Raw genomic sequence first — 23,363 nt, 5'->3', positions numbered from 1 at the left:
TTTTTTAACAGATGCAAAGTGAACCCACTTACCATAACGACAGCGTCGTTTTATTTATTGGGAAAAGGGTGAGACCGGTCCGCTCCACTAAAGCCGGATTTAGCATGATGCGATTTCGGGTCTCGTTGTAACGGCGAATGATGAGGCAGTAGCGAGACACGTACGGGTCTCTAGCAGCACAAGTAATTTCGTTGAAGAGCCGGATACATATGGCTCAACGACTCGGCTTTTAGAAGGTGGCAGCGACGGCGCACCTCCCGAAACGAAGCAACATTTCATCGCCTCTTGGCCAGTGTGTCCGGTGGCGGCTTTCGATCGCCCGAATCGACCACGGACTGGCCGGAATGTACGGAAGTACTTGAGAGGCTCCTTGTCGAATGGCGATAGGTCGTCGTACAGTCGGGTGATGGTCTCGGTCTCTTCAGCTGTCAGCGACAATCCTTTCAGTTGCAGGATTTTTTATGCGAGTCTATCGACTCTGTCCCAGCCTTCGATAGAGCGTGAGTCTACCGAACGCCGGCTTCCTTCGTCAGTGGCGTCCTCCGAAAAGTCGACTGGCTCCGGTTCCGTTATGGCATCGCATGCGATGTCAAGTTCCACACCTTCATCCTTCAAGGCGTCTTCGTCACGGCCGAAGTCGTCGCGGTCCATCCCCTTTTCGATGGCCTCATCGAGGTCCAAAACCCCCATCGCCACATCGGATTCCTTCAGCAGTATTCGACGCCAAAGAGCTCGCCAGTATACTCCGCAGGCGGTTGATACGTCGGGTCGGCGGGATGATCCAAAATAGCACTGGAAAGCTGGTTAAACCTACCCTTAACTTGGACGTCGAAGGAGCGCGTCTTTGGCGGCGTTGCACTTAGTGCCTCCGACGCTCTTGCTGCGTTCCAGCGGCATATTCCGTCAGCTAGGTATGCCTGGAAGTGCAACTCGTTCGCTGCCGTCCCTGTAAACATTTAATTTCTGTATCTATATTTTTAAAACTTTTAATTAATATTGTTTCTTTACCTGGTATGAAATTTTTTAGGTGATTGTGGAAACTTTCCAACGACGTCGACCCACGGGCGCATCGGTACACAGGAAGTGAAACATCTCCTTTCAACAGTTCTCCCGAACTCGTGTAAAGTTGGACTCCTTCTGGATCCTGTAGACAAGCGATGTGACGCTTTTCCCTGCCCCAAATATCCAGCGCCTCATCGCGGAGTAACGGAACGCCAAGGGTGTCGGTAGCGTCCAGCAGCGAGAGAAACATGCTCTCCAACAAACGGACGCAATTCTCCTTCCCTCTTATTTTGCGGCGGCAGTGCCGGGCGAGCACGGATTTGGTTATCGCCTTTGCCACAGCGCTATCGGAGGGATTGCTCACGCCAAGTGATTTCAGCTCGCTCCGTTTTGCCCGTCGAAGCAGGGCCATGTCATTTCCGTCCCACTCGAAATTGCTGGTTGACACTTGGGCCATAAAAGTGCCATACAGGGGATGTGATTCGTTCGTACAGGACTTCGAAATGCGTCTCATGAAGGGCCAACAATCTAGTCGGACACGTAAGTTTTCCCATTTGTGAAAAAGTTTCTGGTATTTTGATGGGCCTTCTTGCTTATAGCAGTCTCTGTCGGTGTAGAGCACCATTGGATGTGGCTGGCCAGCATTCGAAAACCGGTTCATCATACCATCTGCCATTCGGCCCAAGTTCGAGATTCTCTCGGACGTCGTTAGAAGCGATACGAGCACTTCACTTCGCTCGTTCCCCACATTCGTGCACCAGGATGCGGTATTAGCCCACTGGCCTTGGAGTTTCCTGGTAATTTTTTTCGTAGAATCGATTTTTATAATGGTCCCGCAGATTGACGTCATGCTTCCTTTCAGGTAATCCAGCCGCAACCAGACATCGCGGACATACGTCGCAAGAAACCACTTCGCCGTCGGGAGGGCGGAAAAGGGGGGAGGATCTTCGTAGCGGCAAGAGGGCAATCGAAGGGATTCCCGATTTCGTTTCTGCCGTGCGCAATCGGACAAGTACATCACCGTCTTCTGCATGTACTCTTCGCTGTGAAGCTCGCATATGTCGCTGCAAACGGCCATCGGACTGTTGCCAATCGTCCGAGCCCTCATCAGTCCTACGACCGCCTTATCAGCGGCGAACTTGCGCTTCAGGACGGCGGGGAAACGGAATTTGAGTGCGTCAGGGAACTGTTCAATTAGACGCGAATCATAGGAGATGAAAGTGCCTTTGCAAGAACGGCACTCGAGGCATTCGGCAGCCAGGTAGTATCGATTTTTAACGTCTATCACGGACCTAACCCTATTGTACAACCCTTTAGATGTGAGTGGGTTGTTCCTTCCGCAGTTCGGGCAGTTGAAATTGTAGGCCCACATCTTCCGAGGCATCCACAAGAAGAGTCGACTATGGAAGTACGGATTCACCATAGGGGAGGCCGTGTAATCCGGACCAGGAACAGGCGGTGGATACCACCACAACTTCAAGTTCATCACGAGTGAACCTTTGGATGCAAAGAGTTCATGCCCGATCCAGCTTTGGTCGTTGGGCAGCAGTGTGTCCTTCCAGCCTAGGGGACGACGGTTGGCGAAATCGACATTTCGTCCCCGCAAAGTCGACGATGGCTGAGACGAAGCGGCGAAAGTTGGCGGAGGCAGCGACGAAACGGCGAAAGGCGGCAATGGTTGCGACGAATCAGCCAAATGCGGCAATGGTTGCGACGAATCGGCCAAATGCGGCAATGGTTGCGATGGATCGGTAAAAGTCGGCGGCGGCTGCGACGAAGCGGCGAAAGGCGGCAATGGTTGCGATGAATCGGCTAAAGTCGGCGTCGGTTGCGACGAAGTGGTAATAGTCGGCGGTGGTAGCGACGAACCCTTAAAAGTCGGCAACGGCTGTGACGAAGCGGCCAAAGTCGATGGCGGCGGCTGCGACGAAGTGGCCGAAGTCGACGGCCGAGGTTCGTCGGCCTTCTTATCAGGTATTAGCGCTTTATACACTTATAATATATCAAAAATTAATTTTCCTTACCGTGTGATAGCCACAATTGCAGTTGACTGGGCGGCCAAATATATCCTTATAATTAAATGCGCACTTGTCAATCTTTTTCTTGGACGCTGCCCACTTCGACGACGGCCGTGGGTGTTGGCCTTTGCTAAACTTGAACTTGCCGGCGGCGTAGTCGCGCAAACGGGCTCTCCATTCGTTATCGGTAAGTCCCACTTTGGGCATTTTTATTCACCACAACAGTAGAAGAAACTGCAGTTGTGCGTTTTACTGCATGAACACTATATTCTTTTGTTTATTTAGGCACACTTTCGCTTTACCACACGGTTCACAGCACTAGTAGTTCACGTCAAATCAGAAAATGTCGACAGTCTTGAAAAGGTACGGCGATGAAGACGGAACTATCCGTTAAGGTTTCTATACTTAAACTGTATTCGTTTGTAAATTGAGGCCCTCTTCCACTTTGTCAAACACTACATGCAGTAATTCCATAGCACAACTCGTTGACATCGAAATAAACAACAACAAGAAAATCGTTGACAACCTTGAAAACTTATGCGATGAAACGTGAAGAAACGTTTACGAGTTTATGAATCATGCAGTAATGGATTCGATGAATTACTTGACTCATTCGAACGGCCAGCAACTTGTTGTTTACAAATTTAATTCTTTGCATCGTTGCGCCTGTATTGGTCGCATCGGTTTTTCAGTTTGCGTATTCGCAATGTATTTTGTCACTACTCGCTAGCAATCGCTCACTATTCTTTACAGCTTTTGAAAGAAACACAGTGTATTTTGTCGCATCAAACAGACATGAAATACAATTTCAACAACATATTTTGACGATATTCGTCTCATAGTTTGGCCAAAAATAAATTGGTTCCTCGACAAACGGAGTAAAATGCATTCTTCCTCCTCTTCCCCCTTCTTCCCCCTTTCTTCCCCCTTTCTCCCCCTTTTTTCCCCTCTTACCCCATGACAGGGAAGATTACGCCCCAGCTTTTGCGCAGGGGCCAGGATAATCTTCTCTGTATCGTTCCAATTTTAGTATATTGTCACACTGCACTTTAAACACTGTATTTACTTGACACAGAAAAAAAATACACGGAATACAAGAAATAAAAGATTTAAACTTTTCCCATCGTCTACACTTCTAGCGGAAGAAGAGCGCCACTAAAGGAAAATAATCGTTGTTTTATACTAGGTTTGAAAATACGCCCCTTCCCTTAAGGTTACCCGACTTTATTGTACTTTCTCGTTCTATTCTGAAATTTCTACTTAGTAAAGGGTAATGTCCGATGACATAACAACAAGTATTAATATTTGTAACTACAGCGTCGTCTGTAGCGTCCCTAGGAAGACATAAGCACACCTGCTATTGTCCCCCCGCGACAGGTTCCTCTTCTTTAAGACAGGCGACCCGACTGTACTACAAATAGCATAGAAAGTGGAACAACATGATAAAAAGTGGGAATAGCAAAAGAACTTGGAGAATCTTCTAGAGATATTAAAGGATAGCTGAAGAGAGGTAAAAACGCGAGATGAAACAAGGTTACGATGGAAGTCGTAACCAAACATTAATAAGACATTATCGGAAAGAAAGGAATGAATAACACTATAAAATAAAATTATTTTCCAGATGTTTTTTTTGTTTTTGTTTTTTCAACTGGAAAAGCCTTTTTTTTCAGTATAACATAACGATTACACTTCTTGCATCTCCAGCTCTTCCCTTTCGCGGTCTCCGGGTGGAGGGCTGTCATACAGCTCAATGCGGCTAATCGTACACTTAGCGTATACGATTTGTATGCCAGGGAAATTATCTCTAAGGCAAGAAGTAAGATTGCAGTCACCAGTTCGTAAGAGTAACGTGTAAAAGATGCTTCTTTCTGTTTTTTGGTTTAATGATGAGGTTGTGAATCTGCTCTCCTGGCATTTCCGTTGAAAGGCTGGCTTGAGCATTGTGATGTAACAGTTGACTGATGATGTCAACTGATGACGTGTTTTCTCACGGAAGTTCCACAAAGGTATGTTTTTTTTCTAGTAGTGGTGTTTACATCTTGAGAGAAAATTTTCACTGAAGGTAGGAAAACTGCTTGTAGTTTTGGTGCCATTGCGTTGCCTTCCCTGCTAGCTGGGAAAACCCATTCTTCTATACGAGCGGTGCATTCCAAAGGTATTTCGAACATTCCTCCTGGCGGTAATGTTGCTGTTCTTAGTCGTGGCTGTTCGCCACCAGGCGGACACGAGAAAACAATTTCCTTCCGCTTTTTTGCTGAATAAACCCATTGGTTGGTTCCCATGTAAATGACTTCTGGGCCGCGCTATTCCGTAAATTTCCTTCTGCATTGTGTATTAATTTTAGGTGTATCATTCAGGAACACAGCTATTGCGCAGGATTTTCAAGCAGCTGTTTTACTGATACCGGTGTGAAACTTGCAGAGAGGGCGTCCTATCTTGCTGCAGTCTTGAACATCATCTTTGGAAAGTTCCAAAAACGTTTCGAGGTCTGCAGACACAGCAAGGTAATCTAGTAAATTTCCGAACAAGACGCCATGGGTTTATTATCTGTTGCTCCTGGCAGGTTGATAATCTGGAAGAGCGTGTACTGCTGGGCGTGGTAAAAAATAGGAACATGTATGAAGAGGCAAAATTAATTTTCCATGGCCACATTTGAGACAGTAGACTTCCGGTAAGCGACCCAAAGTTCGTTGCTAGAAATAGACCATCCTCTTGGTAATTGACCGTTTATGGTTTTGATGACTTTGTTGAATTTAGCTGGAGAGATGATTTGAGGGGACAAATGCCCGTTGGCTAGGATACTAAATCCGACGTCGAGACTATCAGCCAGTTGTTGTAGCCATAGCAATATTTGATTCATTGCTTTAAATGTTTCATCCAGTTGGAAAAAATATTCGAAGTGGCTTAGTTCTAGGTCTTCCATATCAGCTTTTTTTCCATTATGATCGTGGTTGCATTTCTCAGCATTGAGTATTGGTCTCGTAGCTTTCTAATTAATTTCGCCTTTGTTCTTGTCTCCAACAGGGATTCATTTAAGACTGTTGCTGTTGCTGCTTGCTTGCCGACAATGTGGATTACTTCTCAGTTATTTCGGGAAAGAATTTGAATTTCTTGGTTTGTACTCAGGGCTTTTTTCATATTTGCTAATCGATCTGCCGCATTTTTCATTCCTTTTAGGAAAGACTGCATTCTGCTGGTGATTCTTTTTGCCGCTATTTGTTGGGGCCTGGAACCTTGATTTTTTCATCTTTTTGCAACTTCTTGTTGTTGCAGAATTTTCTCTTTCAGGTATGCGGTGGTCGTATCAACTGGTCCAAATAAAGGTCAGTCACGATTTTCCTCGAAGATTCGCTAAAAGCAACGTTAAAAGCTCGCAAAATAGCGTTTTCTCTCAGGATCAGTGAGCTGCTTGTTGAGGGGGCTAGCAAGAAGATGAAGAACGGCACTAAAAAAGTAATATACCTAGCTGGAGGTCTTCTATTTCGTATAGGCCTTCGAGATGCATTTGGAGAGATCTGGTCTGGAGGAGAGGAAGTCACCTTATTACCGGTAGTGTGGGTGACATGTTTATTTCCTCACGTACTGTTACTTCCTCTTCAGTCTGAGGATGTGGATGAATCAAATCAGGTAAGTCTTGTGCTTCTTCTTGTTGTTTACCTTCGGGTTGTTGGTCTTTTTCTGCTTCTGTCTCAGTGTTACCTGAGATCGATGTCTGCGGTGACTGTCATTCCAATGTGGCTTCGTGAAAGGACTTCATTCGAGCAACGTGAACAATATCTGAGCTCCCTCGGCTGGTTGTCGATAGCACTTCGTAGTTCACGGGTGTAGTTTGTCTCAACACTCTTAATGGTCCTAACCACCGGTGAAGAAGTTTTTCAGATTCTCCGATTTTGCGAAATGACTTGTAGACCAGCACTAGATCTCCTGCTTGAAAGGATAGTTCTCTATGGCGAGCATCGTAGGCTTCTGTTTGTTTTTCTTTAACTCACTCCATTCTTGTCTTTCAATTTATTTTGCTTCAGTTGGATCAGCTTGTAGGCGATCTGCATAACTCATTGCAGCGTTTTCTTCTGCCAGCAATGGGTTGGGATCGGCGTCCGATTCCAAATCAATAGGAACTCTGGGTTCACGTCCATAGAGCAGAAAAAATGGTGAGTACCCCGTATAATCTTGTCTTGCCGTTTTGTATGCGAAGCATACGTATTGTTGAGTGCCATCCCAATCACTTTAGTCACTGCTAACATAGATAGAGAGCATAGCTGCCAATCTATGGTTCATCCTTTCCACCGCTCCATTTGCCTGAGGGTGGTAACTTGAAGTTGTCTTGTGGTTTGTGTGCAATTTCTTGACAACGGCTTGCGTTTAATCTAAGGTAAAGCAAGTTTCTCGATCCGTTATGATTTGCTCTGGGGCTCCGTGACGTAGAAGAATTTGATTAACAAAAAATTCTGTGACATCATCTGCTTTTCCAGTGGGCAGGGCTTTTAATTCAACCCATTTCATTAGATAGTCGACTGCGACGATGATCATCTTGTTTCCCTTAGTACACAGTGGGAATGGACCTAGTAGGTCAATGCCTACTTTTTGAAATGGTCTCTCTACTTTGATGGATTGCAGGAGTCCTGGGGGTTTGTCTGGGACTCCTTTTCTGCCTTGACAAGGGACAGAGTTCTATCCGTGACGAGTTATGTCGAGTGACATCTTCGGACAGAAGAAACGATCACAAATCTTGTGTAGTGTGCGATTGATGCCGAGGTGACCTGACACAACGTCATCATGGTATGCATCTGGAATTCTTTCCTGATAGTCGACAGGTACGCACAGTCTTCTGTAGTTTTTTTTCCATTTTTAAAAGTTCCCTTGTACAGCTTTCCATTGTGAATTACAAAATTTTTGACTCTTAATTTTCCATTTTGGAGTTTCACAATTAGCTGATTTCAATTATGACAGACTTTCTTTTTTTTCAGCCAATGACTAGTCTTCATCTTCGGAAATGCCAGGGGAGGTGATTGCTCCCACGATGAAACAGCGACCATCTTCTAGTTCTTGTGCAATCGGTAGTGGATTTCTTGAAAAACAGTGTGCATTGCCATGCGTTTTCCCACTTCGATACACAATAGTTATGTCGTATTCTTGATGCGACAATCACCATCATGCCAGACGGCCTGCAAGGTCTCTTTTGCTCATTAACCAGCAAAGAGCTTGATCACTTTCACCTCGCAGTCCCACACAAAACATTGGAACTTGTAGAGATACCACACTAGTGCAAGACACTCTTTGTAAGATTTAGTTCAGCCCGTGACTGAACTTACTGAAAGAAAGAAAACACGGGAGCACTGGCTGTTGTCTTGACGGTGTGAGGTATATTCAGTAACTAACTGCCCCTTGCCCTGTACATTTTCCGGCCGGTGGGCCGAGGGGCGGGGCTACAAAAAATAAATTGTAACATGGTGGCCTCCTAGCGAGGGCCACCCAAATCATATAAAATAAAACGTGATGGAAGTCGCGGCCGTCTTCCAGCTCGTGTTGTCGGATGTTGGGAACGAGGTATATTCCCAACACTCTTTTCGGTCATTGAGTAGTTCACATCTGATTTTGTTAGAAGGCGGCTGGCGTACGCGATGGGACGTTCTGCTCCTTCAATGCGTTGGGCCAGTACGCCTCCTATGCCATAACCACAGGCATCGGGAAAAATTTCCATTTGTAAGTCGTAGTTGGGATGCGCCAATACCGGAGCTGATGTGAATACTTTTTTCAGAGCATTGAAGCTGCTAGTTTGATCTTCTCCACACATAAAAGGAATTTCTTTCTTCGTCAGCGTAGTAGCTGGCGTGCAATTGATGTGAAACCTTGTATGTGACGTCGATAATACGAACACAAGCCGAGAAAAATTTTTACTCGTTTCACTTTTTTTGCGGTTGAATGGCCCTCATTGGATGATGGGAAACTTTGAACTGCTTCGAGTTTTTTGGGATCTGGTGCCACACCTTCTTTTTAGATGATGTGTCCGATCACTTTTAACGTGTGCTCCACGAATGAGCATTTTGACAATTTCAATTTCAACCCAGCTTGAGCAAGGGAACTCAGCACTAAACGAAGACTTTCCAAATGCTGTCGGAAGGTTGCTGAGTAAATTATGACGTCGTCCAAGTATATGAGACACGTCGTCCAACAAAGTCAAGCTAAGAAGATGTCCATGGCTCGCTGAAATGTACCAGGGGCGTTTGTTAAACCGAACGGAAGAGTGTGAAACTGGTACAGTATCCTGCACAAAAAGGTGAACACCGATTTGTTTTGAAAAAGCCATCTGTGGGTAGAAAATATGAATAGTTTACCTTTTTAAGGAGAGGTAGGGCGGTTTTGGCGCAAAATCATTATAAATGGGGTTGGGTAATGTCAGTCCAGACACCTTTTTTTTTGCCCTAGGTATTAAATGTCTGGAAAAGTGTAGACTTTATCATCGGTAGACTCCCCTACCCCCCGGCTAAGTAGAACTATTTTTGCAATACAAAATAGAGTCTTTCCATTACTCGTTATTGTCATTATCGGGTCGGGTAATCGGGTAACATATAGAAACACAAAATTATTTTATCAGTATGCTAGCTAATAGTTATCAAATTGCTAATGGCTTGTTGGATACGTTTCCGTCGGCGATGCGGGAGATCCGCGTTCTAGACTTGGATGGGCTTAGATGGCAAAGCGCCTGCCTAGTAAGCAGAAGATCACGAGTTCGAGTCTCGTTGGGACATATTAGTAAATTCTTGTGTAATTAAATTTCTGTGTTAATCTTTAGGGTTTAAAAAGATATCGTCTCTAAAAGTTTGTATAAATTGATATACTATATCTAGTCTAATGACAATAATGTTGTTACAAAATTATGATATTATCACATGTTTATTATACTTTGAGATTGTAAAGACTGTTGGTTTTCATGATCTGTTTTCATAACATTCAAATATTTTTAATTGTCAACAGCTTAATTACATCAATGGTCGCATGGCTTAGATGGCAAAGCGCCTGCCTAGTAAGCAGGAGATCACGAGTTCGAGTCTCGTTGGGACCTCTTAGTAAATTCTTGTGTAAATAAATTTCTGTGGGAATCTTTAAGGAAGAAATATATATCGTCTCTAAAAGTTTGTATAAATTGATATACGATATCTAGTCTAATGACAATAATTTTGTTACAAAATTATGATATAATCACATGTTTATGATACTTTGAGATTGTAAAGACTGTTGGTTTTCATGATCTGTTTTCATCACATTCAAAGATTTTTAATTGTCAACAGCTTGATTACATCAATGGTCGCATGGGTTAGATGGCAAAGCGCCTACCTAGTAAGCAGGAGATCACGAGTTCGAGTCTCGTTGGGACCTATTAGAAAATTCATGTGAATATTAATTTCTGTGTGAATTTTTAGGGAAGATACAGATATCGTCTCTAAAGTTTGTATAAATTGATATACGATTTCTAGTCTAATGACAATAACTGTGTTACAAAATTATGGTATTATCACATGTTTATGATACTTTGAGATTGTAAAGACTGTTGGCTTTCATGATCTGTTTTCATCACATTCAAAGATTTTTAATTGTCAACAGCTTAATTACATCAATGGTCGCATGGCTTAGATGGCAAAGCGCCTGCCTAGTAAGCAGGAGATCACGAGTTCGAGTCTCGTTGGGACCTATTAGAAAATTCATGTGAATATTAATTACTTTGTGAATTTTTAGGGAAGATACAGATATCGTCTCTAACGTTTGTATAAATTGATATACGACATCTAGTCTGATGACAATAACTGTGTTACAAAATTATAGTATTATCACATGTTTATGATAAATGATAAGCTGCGTCCCAGCAAGCAAGCAGCAAGCAGCAAGCCCAGAAGTTAAGCTGCGTCGGATGCAGACGTCTTTTTGTGTTCTCCCGTTTTTCCATCATTTTGTGAGTTTTTGTTATTTTTTATTACTTTTTGTTGTTATATTCGTGTTTTTGAGTGTTTATTTTGTATAGTTTAGCTGTTTTTGTAGTGTTTTGTTGCCAATTGTTTTATTGTCGTGTTTGTTTACGTGTGTGGGGTCCTTCCCCTCCCCTTTTTTTTTGGCAGTTGGTTTACATTGTCTAGGGGACAATGGCTGCCAAGTGGCTCAATAGTGTAGATATTGATTTTGGGGTTCAATTCCCGAAATTGAGTATGCGTACGGTTCATGGTTTTGTGCGTAGTTTGAAGGTTGATGCTCAGGATCTCTTAGGCCTAGTTGCTGTGCTAGATACGAGAAACCAGGTCGCTAGAATTACGTTTACGTCAGAGGCATATACCTCAAGTTTTTTGTCCCAACACAGTGGTATCGTCAGGACCGAATTGGAGGGGAAAGAAGTTAGTGTAGTGATAAAGGATAGCAATATCCAAGAGAAATTTGTTCGAATTGCAGGGATTCCACAGAACTTAGACTTGGGAGTAGTTCAGACACGTCTTAAGGAATTTGGAAATGTAATTGAAGCTCGGTGGGAGCGCTATCAGGTGGCAGAGGATGAAGTTTTATACCCTGTCCTAGCAACTTGGATGATTGTAAGAATGACGGTGACGAAAAACATTCCCTCATACATTACCATTGGCAGTTATCGTGCCATGGTAAAGTATGACGGACAAAAGCCCACTTGCAGACTTTGCGACGAAGAGACACACTTTAGCTACGACTGCCCAACTTTAAAACGAAACCAGGAACCCACCATTGTCCAAAAACCTGTTGCCAAAAAGACTAAAAAGACAGAGACTATTAAACAGACACCCGTAGTAATTCCCGTGGTAGCAAATTCCATGGTTTCCCAGGTACCTCTGGGGAGTGAATCACAAGATTCACTCTCAGGAAGTACTAATAATTTGGAAACTGAAACCATGGAATGTGACACCGCTACCACTCCCGCATCTGTACCTCCGAAAGACAATCCTTTGAAACCAATTATTAAATCCAAAATAGCAGCACCTCACACAGAGACAGAAGACCAGGAAACAGTGACAATTATCATGGAATCAATGGAACCCGACACGGGGGAAATTGATACCACTGATCCAGACAAAACTAAGAACCCCCTGAAAATTCCCACGGTACCACGAAGTAAACGATTTAAACCTACCCTGACGCCCCAAAATTCGAAACCCACTTCAGGCATTCCCGTACTCAAAAAACCTAACACATGACTTCACAATTAAAAATCGCTTCTATCAACATTGGGGGTATTCGATCAGTCGAGCGACGTCAAATTCTTTTAAATTTCTGCAGGGACGGTAATTTAGATATCGTAGGACTTCAAGAGGTAGCCTTTCACTCTTGCCCAATTATTGAAAGCTGTTACCACTTGCTAGCAAATGTCGGTCCCAACAAAAAAGGAACAGCCATTCTAATTAGACATGGTCTGGAGTATTCTCGACTGCTTCTTGAACCTGACGGAAGGCTTATCTCCATTGACGTAAAATGTTTTACGTTTATTAATATCTATGCCCCGTCAGGTAAGCAGGTAAAGAATGAGAGAAACAATTTTCTTCGTCAAACCGTTCCTGCCTACTCGGTTACCACTCGACTGCCCTTCGTGTTGATGGGCGATTTTAATTGTGTTGACGACATCCAAGATAGGGCAAATATCCAATCCCTCCCTGTCCCAAGTAGTGTTGTTAGCTATGCTTTGAAGGAGATGGTTACTGGTCTTGATCTGGTAGACATCTGGAAAAAGCTAAATCATAGTGATCCGGGCCACACTTTCCATTACCACGACGGTTCTTCTAGGCTTGATAGGATTTATGCTAGTCGATCGTTTGCGGATAAATTTTTAAATATTTGTTTGCAGCCTTTATCGATTAGTGACCATCAGTCGGTACAATCCACACTTACTTGCAATCTTGATCTCCCAAATCGTAGCAGACCACCTGCCGGATTGTGGAAACTAAATACTTCAATATTGTCAGAAGAAGGTTTTCAGAAATACGTAACCAATTTCATTCAGGAATCTGCTAATCATCCTCTTAGGGAAAGTAATGTAGCAAATTGGTGGGAGAGTGTCCTGAAACCGGGTATCAAGCGTATTTCGATGGATTATTCCAGGCAAACAGCAAGGCTGATAAGAGAAACTAAGTTTTTCTATCAATCTTGCATACAGGAAATGGCCGAAGCAGATACCTTTGATTGGGTTGCCTTTCAACAGTTGAGAAAATTCTCAAAGTCTTGGGAGGAGAGCACACTCAAAGGGTATGGGATTCGTTCCCGCTGCTTCGAAGGGCCAGATGTAGAGGAAGCAAGTATTTTTCACATAAATCGTGCCAGGAATAATTATCGAAAATGTTGCATTGATAAGATCATTGCCCCCAATGGCACTTGCTTATCGACCAAAGAGGAAATTTCAGCAGAAATTGTTGCTCATTTTACAAAAATTTTTAAGACTCAACCTTCTCCTGACATACTGGCAGGGTCTGAGTTCCTTGAAGGAGTAAGAGATTGCTTTAAGCCAACCCCAAACCTAACAGCACCAATTTCCCTTCTTGAGATTAGAGCTGCTCTAATAGCAATGAAGTCAAACAAGTCCCCTGGCACCGATGGCATTCCTTACGAGTTTTACGTAGAATTTTGGGACGTGATCGCACCCCACTTCTTGGATATGTTTAATCATATCCTGGAAAGGGAAACTCTGACGTCTTCGCAGGGCCAAGCGGCGATCAGGCTAATTCCTAAGTCTTCGGGACTTTGTGGAATTTCTAATTTTCGGCCAATTTCTCTTTTGAATTGTGACTACAAAGTCATGGCATCTGTCTTAGCGAGACGATTGAGGCCAACACTATCTTCTACCATAGGGCCTCATCAAAAAGGTGGGGTACCTGGTAGATTGATTTTTGAGAATTTAAGTCTTTACAGAGATGTCATTCAATTTGTTGATGACCGGGGATGCCATGACTCTTCCAACTCTTTGATTCGGGGTATGGGCGCTGCCATTGTTGGAGTTGACTTTGAAAAGGCCTACGACCTGGTTAACAGGGAAGTCCTCTGGAGGATTCTGGATGTCATGGGTTACCCCACCACTTTCATCCGTTGGTTACAGATTATGTATTCTGTAACAGGAATGTCAATTCTCAACGGATCGGAGGTGGCTGGGGTGACAAGTGATATTCAGTCGATTCGCCAGGGATGCCCCCTATCTGTCCATCTCTTCGTTCTATACATTGAGCCTTTGCTTGTGCGTTTATCTCGAGTTCTCAATGGTATATCATTGTTTAATGAAAAACTCACTGTCAGAGCCTTTGTTGATGACGTCACCATTTTCGTTTCTTGTGACGAAGATTTTACCAGGGCAGGACACATCCTTGATATGTTCTGTCAGTGGACAAAGGCAAGGATGAATAAGGAGAAAACAAAAGCCCTGGGACTCGGGGCCTGGAGCTCTAGATCAATTTGGCCTCTTGATTGGCTTGTGTCAGCGCCAACATTGTCCCTGTTAGGAATTAAATTTTCCCATTCCATAGAAGAGACAGCTAGTAGGATTTGGAATGATGCATTTAGCTCTTTAAATGGTATTCTGCGAGAGAATGCCAGTCGACGGTTTAATATTTACCAGAGGGTGCTTTTCCTCAAGTCAAAGGCTCTCTCCGGAACTGTGTACTTTGCACAGGTATTACCTTGTAATCAAAAAATGGCTGACCAGATTTCGAAGGCTGTCATGAAATTTCTATGGATGGGAAAAGTAGAAAGGCCGAAGAAAACCGTAATTTTCCGTACTGTCAAAGAAGGGGGTCTGGGAATGGTCAACACACACCTCTTTTACCGTTCCCTTTTCTTGTGCCCCTTGTACAAAGTCCTGATAGTCCCCAACAGCCCAGAAAGCTCTCTACTTCGGTATTGGATGTCCTTTCCTCTCCGAACCTTATTGCCACTCTACAAGGACAACACCACACCTGTAGCAGTCATGAAGAGACCATATTACCTTCAGGAACCCCTGCATCAAATCAAACAACTTTTCGCATCTTCCATTCTGGTGCAGGGGAATCCAATGGTACATCGGAAAACATATAACCATTGGATCCTGGAGGTAACGACAATGGGAAAGCTGGAGATCCTGAGGCCTAATCTGGACTGGCCACGAATCTGGAAGGAGACTGCAGCCCTTCCAACTAACATCAGAGAGACCATGTTCCTGTTCAACCAGCGACTTCTCCCTACCAGGACCAGATGCCATCGGTTGGACCCCACCAAGGACGCAACATGTCTAATCTGCAATCAAGACCCGGAAACCGATGAGCATCTGATGTACCAGTGTCCTGAACGACTCACCGTTTGGAGCTGGTTGGAAGGAACTATGCGTCAGATGGGCTGCAGTTCGTCAAACGAAGATTTGATACGTGGCCATTTTGGTCCAGTAGGAAATCTCCAGCTTTCATTCTCTCTTCTGGCTGCTTATCTCTACATCAACTGGAAGGCAAGGAATAACCTACGCACACCATGTCAAGAAGAAGTAGAGAGCCTCTGGAAAGTCCTTCGTAAATCTAGATCCCAATTCCCTGTTTAATTTTAATCATACATGTTTTTTTTTGTTGTTGTTGTTTATATTTCACACCACCATTGTCTTCTGCTTTGTTTTTCTTTTGTTTATTTTTCTTGAATTATCCCACCACCGTAAATTGCATTTGTTTGTTTTTGTTTTGTTTGTTAATATTATGATCCCCACCATTGCCAGATTTCGATTATTTCCCCTTGCCAACGTCTGCATCCGACAGCCTAATTGTTTTGCTTTATTTTGTTTTAATGCCCTAAATAGCTGATACCATGAGCCAATAAAAGATGATTTTAATAAAAAAAAAGTACGAGTCTCGTTGGGACCTATTAGAAAATTCTTGTGATTATTAAATTCTGTGTGAATCTTTAGGGAAGAAATAGATATCGTCTCTAAAAGTTTGTATAAATTGATATACGATATCTAGTCTAATGACAATAATTTTGTTACAAAATTATGATATTATCACATGTTTATGATACTTTGAGATTGTAAAGACTGTTGGTTTTCATGATCTGTTTTCATCACATTCAAAGATTTTTAATTGTCAACAGCTTAATTACATCAATGGTCGCATGGCTTAGATGGCAAAGCGCCTGCCTAGTAAGCAGGAGATCACGAGTTCGAGTCTCGTTGGGACCTCTTAGTAAATTCTTGTGTAAATAAATTTCTGTGGGAATCTTTAGGGAAGAAATAGATATCGTCTCTAAAAGTTTGTATAAATTGATATACGATATCTAGTCTAATGATAATAATTTTGTTACTAAATTATGATATTATCACATGTTTATGATACTTTGAGATTGTAAAGACTGTTGGTTTTCATGATCTGTTTTCATCACATTCAAAGATTTTTAATTGTCAACAGCTTAATTACATCAATGGTCGCATGGCTTAGATGGCAAAGCGCCTGCCTAGTAAGCAGGAGATCACGAGTTCGAGTCTCGTTGTGACCTCTTAGTAAATTCTTGTGTAATTAAATTTCTGTGTTAATCTTTAGGGTTTATAAAGATATCGTCTCTAAAAGTTTGTATAAATTGATATACGATATCTAGTCTAATGACAATAATTTTGTTACAAAATTATGATATTATCACATGTTTATGATACTTTGAGATTGTAAAGACTGTTGGTTTTCATGATCTGTTTTCATCACATTCAAAGATTTTTAATTGTCAACAACTTATATACATCAATGGTCGCATGGCTTAGATGGCAAAGCGCCTGCCTAGTAAGCAGGAGATCACGAGGATTACGTTTTACTTGGATGCAGACGTGTTTTTTGTGTTCTCCTGTTTCCCCATCAATTTGTGAGTTTATTGCTGATTTTCATTACTTTTTGTTGTTATTTTCATGTTCTAGAGTGTTTATTTTGTATAGTTTTCTTGTTTTTCTCTTGTTTTCCCCAAATTTATCCTTTTCGGTGTTTTGTTTACTTGTGTGGGGGCCCCCCCTTCCCCCTTGGCAGTTTGTTTACATTGTCTAGGGGACAATGGCTGCCAAGTGGCTCAATAGTGTAGATGTCGATTTTGGGGTTCAATTCCCGAGATTGAGTATGCGTGCGGTACATGGGTTCGTGCGTAGTTTGAAGGTTGAGCCACAGGATCTCTAAGGCCTAGTTGCTGTGCTAGATACGAGAAATCAGGTCGCTAGAATTACGTTTACGACAGAGGCATACACCTCAAATTTTTTGTCCCAACACAGTGGTATCGTCAGGACGGAATTGGAAGGGAAAGAAGTTAATGTAGTCATCAGGGACAGTAATATTCCGGAGAAATTTGTCAGAATTGCAGGGATTCCACAGAATCTAGACTTGGGAGTAGTAAAGACACGTCTGAAGGAATTTGGAACCATAATTGATGCTCGTTGGGAACGCTATCGGGTGGCAGAGGATGACGTTTTATACCCTGTCCTTGCCACTTGGATGATAGTACGAATGACGTTGACTAAGAATATTCCCTCATACATTACTATTGGCAGCTATCGTGCCATGGTAAAGTATGAGGGACAAAAACCTACTTGCAGACTGTGTGACGACGAAACCCATTTTAGCTACAACTGCCCAACTTTGAGACGTAATAAGGAACCTATCATTGTCCAAAAGCCCAGTAATAAAATGACTAAAAAGACAGAGACAGTCCCGGAAAAACCCGTCACTCTACCCTTAGATGTAGACCCCATGGTTTCTAAGGCCCTTCTTGAGTGTGGATTACAAAGTTCACTCTCAGGGGGGACTCCCAACTTAGAAATTTCTCCCACCGAACAACCCGTTAAATCCACAGACGACCCACCACGACAGACTCCGCCCGCTCAAATGATAATCCCTGAAACACAACCTGATGACTCGGAACCTATGACAATTTCCATGGAACCAGTGGAACCCAATTTGGGGGAAGTTGAGTCCATGGAAACTGACAAAACAAGTGACCACCTGAAAGTTCCCACTGTACCACAAAGCAAACGTTTCAAACCAACATTGACACCCCAGAATTCTAGACCAACCTTGTCCACTTCTCAACCCAAGAAACCATTTAAATGACTGCAAAGCTAAAAATCGCATCTATCAACATTGGAGGGATTAGGTCAGTCGAGCGACGTCAAATTCTTTTTAACTTCTGCAGGGACGGTAACCTAGATATCGTGGGACTTCAAGAGGTAGCATTTCATTCTTGTCCAATTATTGAAAGTCGCTACCGTTTGTTGGCAAATGTCGGTCCCAACAAAAATGGAACAGCCATTCTCATTAGACATGGTCTGGACTATTCTCGATTACTTCTAGAACCCGACGGAAGGCTTATATCTATTGACGTGAAATGTTTCACGTTCATTAATATCTATGCTCCGTCAGGTAGTCACGTAAAAACCGAGAGAAACAACTTTCTTCGTCAAACCGTCCCTGCTTACACAATAACTACTCGACTGCCCTTCGTGTTGATGGGCGATTTTAACTGCGTAGACGACATCCAAGATAAGGCATGCTCCGACTCCTTCTCTTCCCAAAGTAATATTATCAGCTATGCTTTGAAAGAGATGGTTACTGGTCTTGATCTGGTAGATATCTGGAAAAAGCTAAATAAAAGTGAACCGGGGCACACCTTTTACCATCCCTCCGGTTCTTCTCGACTTGATAGGATATATGCTAGCCGATCTTTTGCAGAGAATTTTGTAAATATTTATTTGCAATCTTTGTCGGTTAGTGATCATCAATCGGTACAATCAACTTTTACCTGCAATCTCGATCTCCCACATTGTACTAGATCTCCTGCTGGTTTGTGGAAATTAAATACTTCCATACTGTCAGAAGAAGGCTATCAAAACTATGTAAAAAATTTTATTCATGAATCTGCCAATCATCCTCTTAGGGAAAGTAATGTCGCAAATTGGTGGGAGAGTTTACTGAAACCAGGTATCAAACGCATTTCGGTAGATTATTCTAAACAAAGAGCTAGAATGATTAGGGAAACGAAATTTTTCTACCAGTCCTGCATTCAGGAGATGGCCGAAGCAGATACCTTTGATTGGGTTGCCTTTCACCAGTTGAGGAAATTCTCAAAGTCTTGGGAGGAGAGCACACTTAAAGGGTATGGGATTCGTTCCCGCTGCTTTGAAGGCCAAGAGGTGGAGGAAGCCAATATTTTTCATGTAAATAGAGCTAGAGTTAACTACCGAAAATGTCGTATTGATAAAATCATTGCCTCTAATGGCACATGCTTATCGACCAAAGAGGACATTTCAGGAGAGATTATTTCACATTTCAGTAAAATTTTCAAAAATCAACCTTCTCCTGACATACTGGCAGGTACTGATTTTCTTGAGGGAGTAAGAGATTGCTTTAAGCCAACCCCAAACCTGACTGCACCAATTTCCCTCCTTGAGATTAAAGCTGCTCTGATGGCGATGAAATCAAACAAGTCTCCTGGCACCGATGGCATTCCTTACGAGTTTTACGTAGAATTTTGGGACGTGATCGCACCCCATTTCTTGGATATGTTCAATCATATCCTTGAAAGGGAAACTCTTACGTCATCGCACGGCCAAGCGGCGATCAGGCTAATTCCCAAGTCTTCAGGGCTCTGTGGAATTTCTAATTTTCGGCCAATTTCTCTTCTGAATTGTGACTACAAAGTCATGGCATTTGTTTTAGCGAGACGATTGAGGCAGACACTGTCATCTACCATAGGGCCTCATCAAAAAGGTGGGGTACCTGGTAGATTGATTTTTGACAATTTAATGCTTTATAGAGATGTCATTCAATTCGTTGATGACCGGGGATGCCATGGCTCTTCCAACTTTGCGATTCGGGGTATGGGCGCTGCCATTGTTGGAGTTGACTTTGAAAAGGCCTACGACCTGGTTAACAGGGAAGTCCTCTGGAGGATTCTGGATGTCATGGGCTATCCCACCACCTTCATCCGTTGGCTACAGACTATGTATTCTGTAACAGGAATGTCAATTCTCAACGGATCGGAGGTGGCTGGGGTGCTTTCTGATATTCAATCAATTCGCCAGGGATGCCCCCTATCTGTCCATCTCTTTATTCTATACATTGAGCCGTTACTGTTGCGTTTATCTCGAGTTCTCCAGGGCATATTATTGTTTAATGAAAAACTCACTGTCAGAGCCTTCGTTGATGACGTCACCATTTTCATTTCTTGTGACGAAGATTTTACCAGGGCAGGACAGGTCCTTGACTTGTTCTGCCAGTGGACAAAGGCAAGGATGAATAAGGAGAAAACAAAAGCCCTGGGACTCGGGACTTGGAGCTCTAGGATGACTTGGCCTCTTGAGTGGCTTGTGTCGGCACAAACATTGTCCCTATTAGGAATTAAATTCTCTCACTCCATAGTTGAGACAGCTGATAGGGTTTGGAATGATGCATTCGGCTCTCTAAATGGTATTCTGCGAGAGAATGCCTGTCGACGTTTCAATCTATACCAGAGGGTTATTTTCCTGAAGTCGAAGGCTCTCTCCGGAACTGTGTTTATTGCACAAGTATTACCATGTAAACAAAATATGGCTGACCAGATTTTAAAGGCTATCATGAAATTTCTATGGATTGGAAAAGTTGAAAGGCCGAACAAAACTGTAGTTTATCGTCCTGTTAGTCAAGGGGGACTGGGAATGGTCAACACACATCTTTTTTACCGTTCCCTTTTCTTGTGTCCTATGTATAAAGTCCTGACAGGCCCCAATAGTCCAGAAAGCTCTCTACTTCGTTATTGGATGTCCTTTCCTCTTCGAACCGTACTACATCTCTACAAGAACAACACCGTACCCGTTGCAGTTATGAAGAGGCCCACTTACCTTCAGGAACCCCTGCACCAAATAAAACAACTATTTGCCTCTTCGATCCTGGTGCAGGGGAGTCCAATGGTGCACAGGAAAACATACAACCATTGGATCCTGGAGGTGACCACTTTGGGGAAGCTGGAGATCCTAAGGCCTAACCTGGATTGGCCACGTATCTGGAAGGAGACTGCAGCCCTGCCAAGCAACATCAGAGAAACCATGTTCCTTTTCAACCAGCGACTTCTCCCTACCAGGACCAGATGCCATCGGTTAGATCCTTCCAAAGATGCAACATGTCCAATCTGCCATCAGCACCCAGAAACCGATGAGCATCTGACATTCCAATGTCCTGAACGCCACATCGTTTGGAGCTGGTTGGAAGGAACCATACGTCAAATGGGCTGCAAGTCTTCCAAAGAAGATCTCATTCGTGGCAATTTTGGGCCAATAGGTAATCTCCGGCAAACATTTACTCTTCTGGCTGCATACATCTTCATCACCTGGAAAGCAAGAAATACCCATCGTATCCCTCGCCAAGAAGAAGTAGAGAGCTTATGGAAAGCACTTTTTCCTCCCAGTCGACTCCTTTCCATTTAGTCTTCCCTTTTAGTTCCGTTTTGTTGTTTTTTATTGCTTTTGTATATATTTCCCTGCCTATTTGTAAATATTTTTCATCTCCCAATTTCTTCGTTAGTGTGCCGGTTACAGATTCAACAATTCGCATTGTATGTTGAGATTTCTGCGTGTACGTTTTGTCCCAAACAAGTGTCAGTTGATTGTGTGATAAGTTACCAGATTTTGGGGAAGCTTTGCCGATAGGTGTCGAAAAATCTTCATCTTCCATTTGTTGATAAAGCTGAACTTGTTAGAGCACACAATTAAGAATTTCCGAATCGACTGTTTGTAACCAGTATCCGACAATTTCCGGATCACGTCCAAAAACATATTTGTTGTCCGATAAAGTCATATGATGTTCACCACACCTTTTATTATTTATCATATCGTAGCACTCTGATGGCGTCGAATCAATAGAAATTTTGTCCGGCACGATCACTAATTGGCCGAAAAAGGTCTGGTCAGGTATTACAATACGGCGAATGTTTATCCCCTGCGCGCAAATAAAACCCGGAAATTTTGCCGCGGCACGTTCATCACTGTAAACGGTATATTTCACTTGCACGGTATCGGTATTGTTTGTTTCCGGTTTGCAGTTTGAATCGGAAAATTGAATAATTCCCATATTCTTCGGTTCAGAACAATCGCACACAGTTGTCTCAAATGCCTGCGGGTATATAGCAGCAGTAGGAATGGTAACGAGGACATTTCTACATGTAAAAATATAGGGTAAATGACATAAAAAAAATAAAATAAACAGTATACTGGCCAACTTAGTCTAAGTCATCATGTGGGTTTACTAAGCTAAGATAATCAAATATGAAAAAGAAATAATGGAAGTAAACGTCAAAGTAAAAGAGAGAAAACAACAAAAAAAAAAAAAATCTGACGGCTTTTGAAAGGTCAACGATTTCCCGTCGGTTTTTCATCGGCTACGCCACGGCAAAATAATAGAAAAATAGGGGGTGTCGTAATATAACAGTTTTTTATAGTAGAAGGATACAATATTTTTCAAACAAATTTATATCGTTGGCAAGAGGGGAAAGTGAACTTAATTATCAAAAAGAAAGATTTGAAAAATATTGAATTGTGTGGAAATGCTGACGAGAAAGAAACGTTTCAAAGTTTTACGGCGGAACATTTTTCTGCCGTGGAAGGTCATGCGCATATCAGTTTTTTTTTTCTAAGTCCAATGCAGGGGAAAAGTGCGAATGAGGGGGAAGAAGCGGAGGGGAATAAAAATGGAATAGGGGAAGTAGGGAAAGTTGCCTTCGGTAAAAAGGGAACTTAGAATATTTTCAATATTGCTGCGGCGGGGAAGCTGCAGTAGGGAAACGAAAGGGAAAGTGAAAAACTTCGCGTATGTTGGGGTGAGTAAGAATGGAATGCACTAGCGGTGGCGCTGCTATATGTGTAGTGTATATGGAAAAAGTCTTTGCAGGGATAGCAAAGCTATAGAAAATCATAAAAAGATAGTGATATATAGTGGGACTTAGAAAAATTTCAACTGTTTCGTTCGTCTACGAATTTCTTAGAGAAGTGGGAGTTGTTAAATTGAAATTGCATACATTACTATCAAAATTTTACTTATTTTTTTTTCTTTACTTCACTTTTTACCATTTTCCAATGTTGTATTGCTACTGAATAATTGTAACATATGGACTTTTAATAAAATCTACCATTTCTTTTAACTTTTTCCGATAAATATCTGTTACTTCTATCGTAAAAGACGGAAATATGGGAAGTTATGCAATTTATGGGCTTAATCAGAGAGGGAACAAATCAAATACAAATATTTCAAAAGAATACAGAGGCAAAAAGAAATAACAAAATTATTTTATACTTGTTGGACACGAACATTGTTTTATGGTATCACAACATATGACACGACATACGAATGGAAA

At 42.5% G+C, this 23,363-nt stretch overlaps 2 protein-coding genes, 4 non-coding genes and 2 pseudogenes across 6 annotated transcripts; 6 read left to right on the top strand and 2 right to left on the bottom strand.

Moving 5' to 3' along the window:
* Positions 1–707: 707 nt before the first annotated feature.
* On the bottom strand, positions 708–3,227 carry LOC123474461. Its single transcript, XM_045176676.1, has 4 exons — positions 3,027–3,227; positions 1,730–2,965; positions 1,009–1,498; positions 708–946 (listed from the first exon to the last, which is right to left on the bottom strand). Exons 1-4 carry the CDS (start codon positions 3,225–3,227, stop codon positions 708–710), a joined length of 2,166 nt encoding a protein of 721 aa, XP_045032611.1.
* A 777-nt stretch (positions 3,228–4,004) lies between these two features.
* LOC116928179 lies at positions 4,005–4,076 on the bottom strand (annotated as a pseudogene).
* Positions 4,077–10,010: 5,934 nt separating this feature from the next.
* Positions 10,011–10,083, top strand: Trnat-agu. Its single transcript has one exon. It is a non-coding gene; the product is annotated as a tRNA-Thr (tRNA).
* Positions 10,084–10,637: 554 nt separating this feature from the next.
* Trnat-agu lies at positions 10,638–10,710 on the top strand. Its single transcript has one exon. It is a non-coding gene; the product is annotated as a tRNA-Thr (tRNA).
* A 445-nt stretch (positions 10,711–11,155) lies between these two features.
* Positions 11,156–18,094, top strand: LOC123474460. Its single transcript, XM_045176675.1, has 3 exons — positions 11,156–11,287; positions 11,796–11,815; positions 17,260–18,094. Exons 1-3 carry the CDS (start codon positions 11,156–11,158, stop codon positions 18,092–18,094), a joined length of 987 nt encoding a protein of 328 aa, XP_045032610.1.
* On the top strand, positions 16,125–16,197 carry Trnat-agu. The gene has a single exon. It is a non-coding gene; the product is annotated as a tRNA-Thr (tRNA).
* Positions 16,439–16,511, top strand: Trnat-agu. The gene has a single exon. It is a non-coding gene; the product is annotated as a tRNA-Thr (tRNA).
* Positions 18,095–18,585: 491 nt separating the features above from the next.
* Positions 18,586–19,609, top strand: LOC123474459 (annotated as a pseudogene).
* Positions 19,610–23,363: the final 3,754 nt, after the last annotated feature.

Source organism: Daphnia magna, linkage group LG7 (assembly GCF_020631705.1).
Source record: "Daphnia magna isolate NIES linkage group LG7, ASM2063170v1.1, whole genome shotgun sequence".
Taxonomy (NCBI): domain Eukaryota; kingdom Metazoa; phylum Arthropoda; class Branchiopoda; order Diplostraca; family Daphniidae; genus Daphnia; species Daphnia magna.
Note: the sequence above shows the minus strand (reverse complement) of the source record. Positions and strands in the feature narration are given on the sequence as shown.

Excerpts from the sequence above, each read along its gene's own strand:
- LOC123474461 (XM_045176676.1), bottom strand. The coding sequence starts at position 3,227 with ATGCCCAAAGTGGGACTTACCGATAACGAATGGAGAGCCCGTTTGCGC. Across the intron at positions 1,499-1,729 it reads TGGGGAACGAGCGAAGTGAA|TCCTGTACGAACGAATCACA; the intron begins GTGCTCGTATCG and ends CGCATTTCGAAG. Across the intron at positions 947-1,008 it reads CCTAAAAAATTTCATACCAG|GGACGGCAGCGAACGAGTTG; the intron begins GTAAAGAAACAA and ends AAATGTTTACAG.
- LOC123474460 (XM_045176675.1), top strand. The coding sequence starts at position 11,156 with ATGGCTGCCAAGTGGCTCAATAGTGTAGATATTGATTTTGGGGTTCAA. Across the intron at positions 11,288-11,795 it reads ATCTCTTAGGCCTAGTTGCT|AGACTATTAAACAGACACCC; the intron begins GTGCTAGATACG and ends CTAAAAAGACAG. Across the intron at positions 11,816-17,259 it reads AGACTATTAAACAGACACCC|TGGTATCGTCAGGACGGAAT; the intron begins GTAGTAATTCCC and ends GTCCCAACACAG.